Genomic DNA, 12686 nt, shown 5'->3' with positions numbered 1-12686 from the left:
TATTTTTTGTGTTTTTATTTCTCGCTGTTATCTTGTTTACCGTTTTTTATTCAGTCACACCACTGATAAAATCTATAGATACGTATGTAGGCCTAGTCTTTTATATTTTTCGTAATCTTTCAAATCTAATGAATAAAATTATTTTTAATAGCGCTGAATGATTATGCTTTTTCAATAATTTTTAAAATCCATCGAATCCCACAGTCATAGTAGCTTTTAATTGTAACTGTATTATAATATCTGTGTAATAGGATGACAAAGCCATTGAATAGGGGTTCTTTTGAATTGTTATAATGGCAATAGGAAACGTGTATAGTTCACTGAATAACGTAAAAGTTATCCCCGTCATTCTGATAACTGGTGCTGTCAAATCGAAGAGTGCGCTGGTGAACAGGTTGGCCAACCCATTGGTCCCAGACATCAATTCCAGTCGAGGACTGGCCAACGTAAATTGCCGTGTGTCCACTGTCGTACTTGCCGTTAGTAAAAGTTGCAATGCCCGTGCCGAATGCCAAGCTGGCTCCTCTGACTTTTTGCCCTTGTACCCAGGAACTAGTTGTTCGTGTATCATCTGAGCAAACCTGGATTCAAAAAAATTGTAATAATGAATCCGCTGTGGTAGGAATAAATGTTGAAAATAAAATGGAAAACCTTGTAGAAGGAAACGCATTCACCACAGTATGTACCCCATGGATCACACAGAGATTGGCCAGAGTATGCTTGCGGATTGGGGCAAATAGCTCCAAAGCTACTCTTAAGTGTAGCGGCCAAGAAAAGTAGCATTAAAAACTTCGCCATGTCGATGAACTCTATTTTTAAAAAAATTATGAAAAAATTCAGTTTCAAGCAGAATAACAACGCACAAATTAAATGTCTTTATAAGTTAGATTTATAAGTAAAATCGAAAAAAATAATTGGAAAAAAAAACAACAGTAAATAAATAAATAAGAAACCTTACATTCGAAGGAGATCACTTCTCGGTATTGTGAATGTCAAATTTCGATTGCGGTCGTCTGTCTGTTTTCAGTACGAAGGGCTTCAATTTATAGGACAGGGAAAAATGCCTGTACGACGTTGTTACATGGCGTCATGTGACATGGTGTTTGTTTTTGTATAAGATAAATCATTTTGAATTTTTGATCCAGCTTCTTAATCTGTATTTATCAACTGATGGGCTTGTTTACCCTGCAAACGTGACTTACATTCACGTTAAAGGAGAAGTGATAGGAAACGTTTTCTGTTTTTTACGTGCTCAAAAATTTAAAATTGTATGTACAATAAACTTAGAACGCAAAAATTTTGAAGCGTTATTTGTTCTCGAACAAGTAAAAGAGGCCAAAAGATATAGGTGCATTTTGTCTTATCACATCTCTACGTCTATTTACCCTTTATAAGACTTCGGTACGATGGCGATACCTGTATTAACAGTTAATAGGCCTATAACGCTCTAATGCGCATTTAATGCTACCGTCAGAAACAGAAAATTACCAGCGATCAGCTGACAGAGGAAGAAGATAAAAGATCAAACTACAGGATGTAATAAAAGGCCACTGGGTCTCGATCCGCCAATATATAGTTTTCTTGTTTTAGCATTTGACAGCATACACGTTTTATCACCTCACAACAAAGAGTTTATTCACAACTTGAATTCTTTCGCTTTCCCGCTATTTTTGTATCGCCTAGCGGCAGGATTACAGGATGCAGTAAAACATGGCTGCTCTGTGTTTGTGCTCTCTTGGTCTCTTGCTGTCGTAAATAAAATAATCCTCAGCCGCACAGCAAATTTGTTAATAATCCATGATAGTCCTGTCGATAGAGAACCAAAGTTATCTTGAACTTTAGAAAATTATGAGTGATTCAGCTGGTATGAACGAAAATGATTTATTTGAAGGTGGCGAATCAAAATCGTCTTCACAAGAAAGTGGATTATGTAGTACTGTATGTGTGTTGTATGTTTGTCATCAACAAACTCAAATTCTATAAGTATTTTCTGTTATCTAGATGATGGCCATTGATGAAAGCATGGGAAGTCTGGAAGAGCTTTCGGATAACCTTCATCAACATCTTAGCACTCATATTGACCATGCGTCTGTGTTGCAATATGAACTAGATATGCTTCGTTCTCAATTAACTGAGAAGAACAGACTTGTAAGAGATCTTTCACAAAGTTTTGCTAAACTAATTTACTTTAAACTTTCTTCTTATAGATATCAACACAACAAGTTACTATCAAACAGCTTCAAGATGCTCTTAACACAACACAAAAAGAACTAACAGATTTAAGAAAAGCAGCAGAAATGGAGGTATGTTGCATGACCTAATCCTTAATGCATGACTACTGTTGGGTAACGGAAAACACAAAACATGATGTGATAGAATTTCTTGTAAAGGCAAACATTTTCAGATAACTACCCATTACCCTATTGGGATTTAAAGATAATCTTTCTAAAAATTGTAACTTCATTAAGTGTTCTTTTATTAATTTGCTTGCTAGCATGAATAAGCCTGATGTTTCCCATAAAAAAAAATTTCTAAAAATAATGGATTTGAGAATGGTTGAGTTGATTTACATAATAATACTATCCAGTCACTTGTTTTTAAAGAATACTATGTGATATTTTGAGTTGTGGGACCAGCTGCTCTCTAACATATGAATGGTTTAAATGGAAGCTAACTCATAATATGTTATTCCCTGCATCAATGTTTTATTAACTAACCCTTTGATTGAAATGTTAGTGCTGTTTGATGTGGCTTTTAAGGCCTAGCTAGCTGTTGGATGGAGCATGCAAAACAGATGTGTGCTTGTTCCCCTGAGGTACTATTTTCAAATCAAATATACAAAAGCAGTATGGTAAAGCTACATGGCTGCTTATACTCCCAGATAACCTGCAAGAATGAAACAATTGACATACTGCAAACGGATTTAATTGATTGCCAACAACAGTACGCCAATTGCCTTCAACAGGTAGCTTTTTTATTTGTTAAAATTTATGTATATGATTGAGTTTTATTTCTTTGTGAAGTTAATGAATCAAAATCGCGTTCTTTCGGAGATTCGAGACGACGACGCCGCGCTTGTTGAGAAGGTTGCCCAATTAGAAAAGAAGTTACGCAAAACTGGTCAGACAGTCTCCACTCAGACCGAAAGTCCTCAACGATTGTCTGAAAATAATAGCCGACAAACCTCTGGCTCTTTAAAAACCTCCCCTGCACCTCCATTCAATTCTCCACCATCATATTACCATCGGGACCGCGTTACGAATATTCATTATTCGGCAGGGTATGCTCTTTAAATTTTTTAAAAATTTTTAAAATTGAATTATTATTGTTTCTATTTGTCTGTGGTTAGACCATTTCACGGAGAAACGGGGGATAGACGCGATGAAAGCTGCTCTCCACAACTTACTCGCGATATTCATGGTCAAGTTAAATCATCTCCTACCCAGCAAAGACCATTGAACGAATCAAGATCTGATACTCAGCAGTTCCCATGGTCGCAGGTAATTTGCACCAAAATTGCTTTCCTAAACTGTCTCAAAAAACGGGTTTTTTTAATGATGCAGTTCCAGGACCTCCTATCTGAAGTTCGGCAAATACAGAAGCTGTTACAATCAACCGGCGAACGAAAAACTAGTCGTGACACGCCCGCGACTAACATTCGCACAGATGACCTGACAGGCTTCTGGAACACCATCACCGAAGAGCGGCAGCAGAGACTTCAGCTGGATCATTGTGTTCGACAAATGGAGTTAGATGTCCTAGAAGTAAAAACTCAAGTTCAAAGCTGTAAGGCTCGTCTTCAAAACGAGCAACCCCCACCGGTTTCCCCTTCCATGCGCTGGAACTGTTGTCCCTTAAAATGTTGTGGCTCATCCAGTCATCAAGCTGTTAAACATTGCTGTTCTTGTGCAGAAGATTTCCCAATTCCTCATCCTAAACTGCGAACCTCATCGTCCTTATTTACTCTGGTATAATCAGCCAAAATTCTTTACTATTTTATTTTCTGACCTGACCCTGTGCCAAAATTTTATCCAGTTCAAATTTCCCTGGTTCAATTAATAGTTTGCTTTAGACGACTTTTGATAACATCGTGCTTCGCTTTTAAGACATCGATGAATGCCGATACACAGTTACGTTGGTGTTAAATTCTGAATGTTCTGTCAAAAGAGGTATCGACGAAAAATTTCGTATTTCCTTGATGGAAATCTATTCATCTAAAGCATTAAGAGAAATTGTCTGTTTGAGTCACCTAAGAAACAGAGAAGTTTCATTTTTTTTTCAGCAGCCTATCAGGTATTATTTTTCTTATCTAAACATAACACTTATCTCAAATCCAAACCATGGAGTGACCATTGTAACGATCAGTGAAATCTAAATCATCAACTAACGGTACTCAAAAATTGCACATGGCCGCTCTTAAGGCCGTGATCATTGCTCTCTCATTGCTAGTGGTGGCGATTATTTATTCGGATATAGTTGAGGATGAAAATGAAGAAGAAACTTACTTCGAGGAATCGGGTAAGTTTATGAGATCAATTGTAATTACAATTTTGGTAAGTACAACTTAATTTGCTCTGTTTAAATTGCCAAATCGCAAGCGACTAGCCCGTCGACTGGTACTGGATTGGAAAATTTAATGTTGGGTCAGCTGTTAACTGGAGATTCGGGTTCGTTTGAATCACCCGACTTCCCCACAACTGACCATAAACTGGATTGCGTATGGCTCATTCAAGTTGATAAAACAAAAAACATCCGGCTTGTTTTGGTTGAATTCGACACTGAAATGGGTTCCGACTTTTTTCTTGTGAGTAAATAATTAATCATTTTACAGTGCTTCAACAGTTTCATTTATAATTTAAAACTGATACAGGTTCACGACGGACCTAGTACCGAACATCCAGTTATTTTAGTGCACAGTGGAAATTCCATACCACCCCCCATCAGATCCACTGGTCATGAATTGCTTATCCGTTTCGTCACAAACAACAAAGTCACCAGTCGAGGATTCCAGGCTAATTATTTTTCTGTATAACTTCAACTCTTTTACAGCTTTAAGTTTCAGAATTTATAATCGTTTATTGATTTTACAGGTTCCGCATTGTTTCAATTCCGTTTATTCTTCGTCGGGCCTCATCACGTCTTCCAACTACCCGTCTAGCTATGATTGTAATATGCGCTGTGATTGGCTTATCAGTGTAGGACAGTCGGAGAAAATTTTAATGGAATTTTTAGACGTTAATACCGAAGAAGATTATGACGTTATACAGGTATAGGTTTGCAGACACTAATATCGCACGTTGTTTAATTAATTGTTTTGCTAGATTTACGATGGTGATAGCGATCTTGCTCCATTTCTAAACCGAATTAGTGGAGATCACAGAGATGAAGTTATTTTAACAACATCTACATCTAATGTCGCCTTGATTCGCTTTATCACAGATAAAAGTGTTTCTAAAACGGGTTTTGCGATGAAATTTACAGCCGGAAATCCTGCGGGTAAGTGTTGCTATCAAATTTATATTAAAAATTAATTAATTTGAGGCAACTTGCTGACAGATTTGGTCCAGTATTTCATGAAGGAATATTCAAATTCGGATTTGACCAAAAATCTATACGATGTCACTGAAAACATTGTGCAAATGTTAGCGAATGTCACTTCTACAGAATAACTTCATTCATAGTAATTACCTAATTCATCAATGTTAGTCATCGCTTCCCTTGAATTTAATGAAATCCATATCGTTACACTGATGACCCACGCTAATGTAAATAAAAAAATCTCCAAGAAAATCGCATACGGAGTATTTAGGTTGCAATTGGTGTTAGCCTGTTAGATAACGTTTTTACGTAATCTTTTTTGTTCGCTTATTTTTCATTCTTCGCAATAACAATAGGAAATATTTATAGGAAATTCAAGACTGCGGTTTATTGAATATTTACTGATTAGGTACAGACTACAACACCATATACACTTAAAATCACTGGACATGTAAGTTACATTTCATTTTTATTTATCATCAAAGTAATTATGGCAATCCTAAAATTTACTTTTTCCAATAGGTTTTTCCAAGTAGTGCAAGTAGTGCACAAATACGGAATAGAATAATTAGGCCTCCTAGGCAGGCTATATCACGGTAAAAATACCCCTGAAAAAAGTGAAATTATTTTTATAAATAAGTTTGAAAGATTTTAGAAAAAAGTGCATAGATACTGGATTGAAGTTGTAATTTTCAAGAATGTCGTTTCCGCTACAAGCGACGTTTTTTTCATAAGCTGCGTAAATACCGGTAAGAACTTCTATAAAATTTGCAATGGGTCCATCCGCGTTTTCAGGAAGAAAATCAGTGAATTTAGTGATGTTGTAGCCGACATATTGACAATCTGTGTTGTTGAACTCGACGCCGTACCACTGGTTAATGGATAGGGCTTCATTGCCGTACATAAACCAGGACAGGTAGCTTATCCAGTCCAGGTAAACAGGAACCGAACCGTTTTGCAGGAAAAAACCACCGAAAAGCAGTACAGGAATAATCATGGGTGCTGAAATAGCAAGAGCAACTTGAGGCGTCGAAGCGATACACGAAACAAAATACCCTATATTTAAAAAATAATCAATTAATCTATGCTTTTTTTTTAAATTCCATAACTCACCGAAAGAGGTGGCGACGTTTGTCACAAGGATAATGATCCCTGCCCCGATAAAAAATCTTTCCACTGCCGGATTTAAGCCAATGATGTAATATGGAATTGCAAAGCCGATGAACGGGAAAACGATGTAAACCGCCAATTCAGCAAATGTTTTGGACAAAAAGTAGACGTCCGTCCGGTACATGCCATTAAAATGCTCACGCAAGAATATTGGCAATTCGAATGAAAAGGTCTGAGTGTAAGTAAATCCATTTTGTTTATGTGCAGCCATATTTAGCTTTAAATTGATAGAATTATTTAAAGCTTACCTGAATAACTGTGAAGACATTTTCGAAAGTAGCGTTAGTCAGCAACACAAATAGAACGCCTTGAATATTAAAAGAACTGCTGGCATCCAGAGTTTGGCCTTGATAGATGACGGCAATCAAAAGAGCGATGAACTGTTAACAAAACCGGACGTTTGTTTCACATTAGTCCGCAGCAAAGTTTTTACCGATTTACCGTAGAAGAAGCTCCTTTGATCATTAGAATATCTGGATCACGAATGATTGACACGAAAGAACGCCATAGGACGGCTGAGAATTGTTGGAAAAAATTAGCTTTGTAAGGGGATTTTTTAATTTTTTCCGAATCCTGGGCTTTATCTCTCCTGTTTGTTTCGTGGTGTTCTCTGTGAACGACTGCTTTAACGTGTTTCGCTGTCATAGAAGATTCGTAAGCATCGCATACATATTTAATTTTTTGACGGGACTCGGTTTCTCTGCCCGGCACAGTAGCCAAGCTGAAAATGTAAAAATCCGCTGGATTATAATTGGATGGACACGGCATCCCTTGCGTAGAAAAGAATCGTAGGCAATCGTCAATAGGCCCTAGAAAAGCTGTCTTCCCCTCAGCCATCAACAAGATACGATCAAACATGGCAAAGACTTCGGAAGACGGCTGATGGATCGTGCAAATCACAGTTTTTCCGGCGGATGCTAAGCTCTTCAAGGCCTTTTATATCAATTGACAATGGTTAACATTCGTTTGAATGCATTTAATTTAAAATGAAATACCTGTACGATATTCTGAGCCATAAAAGAGTCCAAACCTGAGGTGGGCTCATCGCAGAACATCAACGATGGATTGGTAAGTACCTGTTGACATAGTAAGAAAATTATCATTACAATGAATTTAAATTCTTATTGTGCTTTTTTAGGTTAACGTACCTCACAGGCGAACGCTAGACGTTTCTTTTCTCCGCCCGAGATGCCTTTAATTCCCTTTTCAGGATTTCCAATGAGTGTGTCACGACATTTGGTTAGTCCTAATTCTACAATAACTTCTTCAACTCTTTGCATTCTTTCTTTGTAGGTAAAATGTTTATCCATTCGTAATAGAGCCTGAAAACGAAGGACCTCTCCCACTTTTAAGGTACCGATGAAGAGATCATCTTGCTGAACGTATCCTGAAATTCGCGCTAACTTATCCGTGTTGACTGGTGCGCCGTTCAGGTACCTCGTCCCGGTGATCTTTAGTTTTCCCGTGTTGCGGAACGTCAGACAATTCAGTAGTGTCGTCTTTCCTGCTCCACTTGCCCCCATGATGGCCAGGAACTCTCCCGGCTGTACAGCTCCGGTAACTGTGAATTAGGACGAATTGGTAATTATGTAAGGTCTAATCTAAAACATGTTTCACTGATAATTTTCTACCATGATCGAGGATACGTTTTCGCGTGGCCGTTTTCTTTCGACAACTACCTTCGGCAACATTAACTTCTGCTTCAATGTTTTCCCAAGTGTAGGTCACTGGTTGACTTGTCAAATATCCCCTCGGATCCTGTGGTGTAAGTTCTACGGTTGCTTGTTGACTATTTTCCCCAAAACTTTTCCTGCTGTCCTATTTGAGAGTCAAGCAATATTTTACCCACTACGATAATATAATCGTCGACAAGACTATGATATGTCTAAGGCCTCTTAAAGGTAGCGTTAAAGAAGTGAGAGTTCAAAATGTACATGTTAAAATGACTAGATAAGCTGTAAAACATCAAATAGAAAAAAAAAAACCTTAAAAGAAGCCTGACATTACTTACCATTCCATGATCGTAGGCCAAGTTAACATGAGGAATTTTGAATTCTTTTTCGTCGGTTGTCACACTATAATTCTTAGGCATTTTTCGTGACAGAAGACTACAATTTGTGAAGGCTGTTTGGCAGAGTGTTTTTTACGGGATGCCCAGTACACTCGATTGTCGATGCGACTAGAATAACGTTGTCTAAGCGTGCAACACTCTGTTATCGTGGCAACCACCAATCAGTATAGATCTTTACTCAGTCGCATGATGATAAAAACTTAACATCAGCTGGCCTAAATTAGAACTGATAATAAATTAATAATATATATTTTAAAATCTAAATTAATTCGAATTTGCATGTTTCCATTTTGGGCTAGTTAAAGTTAAGTTTTAATGATTTGGTTCAATAGGAAACAAATTTTTTTAAAGTTAATGAAGCTGAAAATGTAATTAATATTTTACTGATACAATATCGTGAAGCAATTCAACAGTTTTGTTATTGTGGCAATTATACAATCTATTATTTTCTGTAGGTTTTTCCGAGTAGTGAAAGAAATGCACACATGCGGAATAGGATAATGAGGCCTCCTAGGCAGGCTATATCACGGTAAAAATACTCCTATAAGGTAAAAATGGATTTAAATATTTTTATCAAGAATTTTTTTTTTAAAGGTTGAAATCGTGCGTAAGTACTGGTTTGAAGTTGTAAATTGCCAGAATATCTTCTCCGCTACAAGCGACGTTTTTCTCGTAAGCTGCGTAAAGACCGGTAATAATATCAACAAGTTGTACAATGGGCCCACTCGCGTCCTCAGGAAGAAGGTCAGCGATGGCAGAGACGTTATAGCCAACGTATTGACAATCTGTGTTGTTGAACTCGACGCCGTACCACTGGTTAATGGATAGGGCTTCATTGCCGTACATAAACCAGGACAGGTAACGCAACCAGTCCAGGTAAACAGGAACCGAACCGTTTTGCAGGAAAAAACCACCGAAAAGCAGTACAGGAATAATCATGGGTGCTGAAATAGCAAGAGCAACCTGGGGCGTCGACGCAACACACGAAACGAAATAGCCTGAAATCAAAATATGTTCCAAGAATTGACAATGTGATCTAAGAAGGTATTCCCTTTTCATGAAGAATAAGTCTGGATAACTCACCGAAAGAGGTGGCGACGTTTGTCACAAGAATGACGATACCAGCCCCGATAAAGAATCTTTCCACTGCCGGATTCAAGCCAATGATGTAATATGGAATTGCGAAGGCGATGAACGGGAAGAGGATGTAAACTCCCAACTCAGCAATAGTTTTGGACAAAAAGTAGACGTCCGTCCGGTACATGCCGTTAAAGTGCTCCCGTAAGAATATTGGCAGTTCGAATGAAAAAGTCTGCAAGTAAGTAAAAACCCATTTAGTTCATGCGCAAAAATATTTGACTGATTTGATGAAAAGGTTTCAAACTATACATTTATAACTGCGAAGACATTTTCGAAAGTTGCGTTGGTGAGGAACAGAAACAGAACGCCCTGAATATTTAAGGAGCTACTGGCATCCATAGTTTGTCCTTGATAGATGAGGGCAATCAAAAGAGCGATGAACTGTCAAGTGTCAACCAATTAACTGCTAGTTCCATGTGTCAAACAATTAATGCTCTTTATCGACTTACGACAGAAGAAGATGCCTTCACTAACAAAATCTGAGGATCACGGACGACCGACAGGAAGGAGCGCCAAAGGACGGCTGAGAACTGCTGGAAGAAATTGGCCTTGTAAGGTGATTTTTTCATTGTTGCTGAACCCTGTGCCTGATCTTTCCGGTTGATCTCTTGATGTTCTCTTTGAACGACTTCTTTAACGTGTTTCGCAGATATAGAAGATTCGTAAGCATCGCATACGTATTTAATTTTCTGGCGGGACTCGGTCTCCTTGCCCGGCACAGTAGCCAAGCTAAATATGTAAAAGTCAGCTGGATTATAATTGGCCGGGCATGGCATTCCTTGAGTAGAAAAGAAATGAAGACAATCATCAATTGGCCCTAGGAAAGCTGTCCTTCCTTCAGCCATCAACAAGATACGATCAAACATGGCAAAGACTTCGGAAGACGGCTGATGGATCGTGCAAATAACAGTCTTTCCTGCTGATGCTAAATTTTTCAATGCCTTCAAACATCACGTGACAATAGTTAAGCTTTATTTGTTTGACATTAATTAAAAACGAAATACCTGTACGATATTCTGAGCCATAAAAGAGTCCAAACCTGAAGTGGGCTCATCGCAGAACATCAACGATGGATTGGTAAGTACCTGTTGAGGTTGACATTTAGAGAAGAAAATTAATCTCAATTAATTTAAACTATTATTGCCTTTTATAAAGTTAACTAACCTCACAAGCGAATGCTAGACGTTTCCTTTCTCCGCCCGAGATGCCTTTAATTCCCTTTTCAGGATTTCCAATGAGTGTGTTACGACATTTGGTTAGTCCTAATTCTAAAATAACTTCTTCGACTCTTTGCATTCTTTCTTCGTAGGTAAAATGTTTATCCATTCGTAATAAAGCTTGAAAACGAAGGACCTCTCCCACTTTTAAGGTGCCGATGAAAAGATCTTCTTGCTGAACGTATCCTGAAATTCGCGCTAACTTATCCGTGTTGACTGGTGCGCCGTTCAGGTACCTCGTCCCGGTGATCTTTAGTTTTCCCGTGTTGCGGAACGTCAGACAATTTAGTAGTGTCGTCTTTCCTGCCCCGCTTGCCCCCATGATGGCCAGGAACTCTCCCGGCTGTACAGCCCCCGTAACTTTAAGAGAAGAAGAATGGGGTTATGTAACGTCTAATCAAAACCATTTTTCATTGATAATTTTCTACCATGATCGAGGATGCGTTTTCGCGTGGTCGTCTTCTTTCGACAACTACCTTCTACAACATCGACTTCTGCTTCAATGTTTTCCCAAGTGTAGGTCACTGGTTGATTGGTCAAGTTTCCCATTGGATTATGTGATGCAAGTTCCACGGTTGTTTGTAGACTATTTCCCCCTAAACCTTGCTTCTCGTCCTATTTGAAACCCAAAAAGATTAACCAAACAATGATAATATATTGATGGACAAGACTAGGACATGCCCAAGGCCGCGAAAAGGAGTTAGTATGTGTAAAAGGGGCTGGGTGGTTAAAACTTACGTAAGTTAAAATTAGTAGATAAGCTGTAATAAAGCATCAAGCAGGAATATTCGTTTCAAAAAAATTACTGCGCTACGTACCATTTCGTGATTGTAGGCCAAGTTAATGTGAGGAATTTTGAATTCCTTTTCGTCGGATGTCACGTAATTCTTAGGCATTTTTCGTTCCTTCAATTTATTAAGAATGTTTGTTACAGAGAGTTTAGATTCAAAAAGACGCTCCTTTGTCCGAGTCCGAGAAGACCAGACACTCGATTGAACTAGTCACGTTGAGTAACATGCATATAAAAAGCATCACGTTGACCAACATGCCCAACTCCCTTATCTTGCCATCCGCCAATCAGTATACTAATTTGTGATAAAAAAACTTACATAAGCTTGACTAAATTCTAATTTTAAAAAATATATGTTTTGTGAATCCAAATTTATTTAATATAATATGTTTGTCCCATTTGGACTTTATGGTTAGTTTTCTTCGTTAAACCAAAACGTAAAATGTTAAAATAACTTATGTAAAAATAATAACTTTTCTAGATTACATAAGAAAATGGATCTTATCAATTATTTTGTTTTGTGCTAAAGTCATCTAATGAAGGGTTTCCATTTAAAAAATATCAGGTGATGACGCTTCGTTTACGTAAAAGTCTACGTGACTGCGCTAATGTTACACAACGTAATCTAGTGCTTCGCTTTAAATATATTGATATAGTAAATAATACGCTGATCTAATGGGAAGAGAAAATTCTGTATCGTGTAGTGTTTCTTTTTTATTATATTAATTTCAATTCTAGGAAAAAAATTGACTTGTCGTCT

The 12686-nt window shown here is 37.8% G+C and overlaps 4 protein-coding genes across 11 annotated transcripts; 2 read left to right on the top strand and 2 right to left on the bottom strand.

The window, feature by feature from the left end:
- Positions 1-213: 213 nt before the first annotated feature.
- On the bottom strand, positions 214-1060 carry LOC124193637. The gene is made up of 3 exons (XM_046587563.1): positions 959-1060; positions 652-809; positions 214-581 (listed from the first exon to the last, which is right to left on the bottom strand). The coding sequence occupies exons 2-3, from the start codon at positions 796-798 to the stop codon at positions 318-320; spliced, it is 411 nt and encodes a 136-aa protein (XP_046443519.1). The 5' UTR covers positions 799-809; positions 959-1060; the 3' UTR covers positions 214-317.
- A 630-nt stretch (positions 1061-1690) lies between these two features.
- LOC124193702 lies at positions 1691-4146 on the top strand. 3 transcript variants are annotated; one of them, XM_046587665.1, is made up of 7 exons: positions 1691-1938; positions 2002-2148; positions 2208-2303; positions 2882-2965; positions 3024-3280; positions 3350-3500; positions 3564-4146. In XM_046587665.1, the coding sequence occupies exons 1-7, from the start codon at positions 1849-1851 to the stop codon at positions 3972-3974; spliced, it is 1236 nt and encodes a 411-aa protein (XP_046443621.1). In that variant the 5' UTR covers positions 1691-1848; the 3' UTR covers positions 3975-4146. The 3 variants fall into 3 exon arrangements, with proteins under 3 accessions (XP_046443621.1, XP_046443623.1, XP_046443622.1); XM_046587667.1 differs by having other exon boundaries at positions 1985-2148; XM_046587666.1 differs by lacking the exon at positions 2882-2965.
- A 124-nt stretch (positions 4147-4270) lies between these two features.
- LOC124193705 (deleted in malignant brain tumors 1 protein-like) lies at positions 4271-6928 on the top strand. Of its 2 annotated transcripts, XM_046587671.1 has the most exons (8): positions 4271-4518; positions 4599-4804; positions 4871-5026; positions 5091-5267; positions 5322-5496; positions 5557-5989; positions 6061-6134; positions 6187-6928. In XM_046587671.1, the coding sequence occupies exons 1-6, from the start codon at positions 4407-4409 to the stop codon at positions 5667-5669; spliced, it is 939 nt and encodes a 312-aa protein (XP_046443627.1). In that variant the 5' UTR covers positions 4271-4406; the 3' UTR covers positions 5670-5989; positions 6061-6134; positions 6187-6928. The 2 variants fall into 2 exon arrangements, with proteins under 2 accessions (XP_046443627.1, XP_046443625.1); XM_046587669.1 differs by having other exon boundaries at positions 5557-6134.
- On the bottom strand, positions 5991-12164 carry LOC124193700 (protein white-like). 5 transcript variants are annotated; one of them, XM_046587654.1, is made up of 9 exons: positions 11955-12164; positions 11565-11751; positions 7857-8269; positions 7704-7784; positions 7150-7641; positions 6957-7088; positions 6652-6880; positions 6212-6594; positions 5991-6146 (listed from the first exon to the last, which is right to left on the bottom strand). In XM_046587654.1, the coding sequence occupies exons 1-9, from the start codon at positions 12030-12032 to the stop codon at positions 6045-6047; spliced, it is 2097 nt and encodes a 698-aa protein (XP_046443610.1). In that variant the 5' UTR covers positions 12033-12164; the 3' UTR covers positions 5991-6044. The 5 variants fall into 5 exon arrangements, with proteins under 5 accessions (XP_046443610.1, XP_046443609.1, XP_046443608.1 ...); XM_046587653.1 differs by lacking the exon at positions 7857-8269 and adding an exon at positions 11084-11496 and having other exon boundaries at positions 11955-12158; XM_046587652.1 differs by lacking the exons at positions 6652-6880; positions 6957-7088; positions 7150-7641; positions 7704-7784; positions 7857-8269 and adding exons at positions 9863-10091; positions 10169-10300; positions 10369-10860; positions 10924-11004; positions 11084-11496 and having other exon boundaries at positions 11955-12152.
- Positions 12165-12686: the final 522 nt, after the last annotated feature.

This window comes from Daphnia pulex, chromosome 5 (assembly GCF_021134715.1).
Source record: "Daphnia pulex isolate KAP4 chromosome 5, ASM2113471v1".
Taxonomy (NCBI): Eukaryota; Metazoa; Arthropoda; class Branchiopoda; order Diplostraca; family Daphniidae; genus Daphnia; species Daphnia pulex.
The sequence above is the reverse complement of the archived record's forward strand: the minus strand, read 5'-3'. Positions and strand labels throughout refer to the sequence as shown.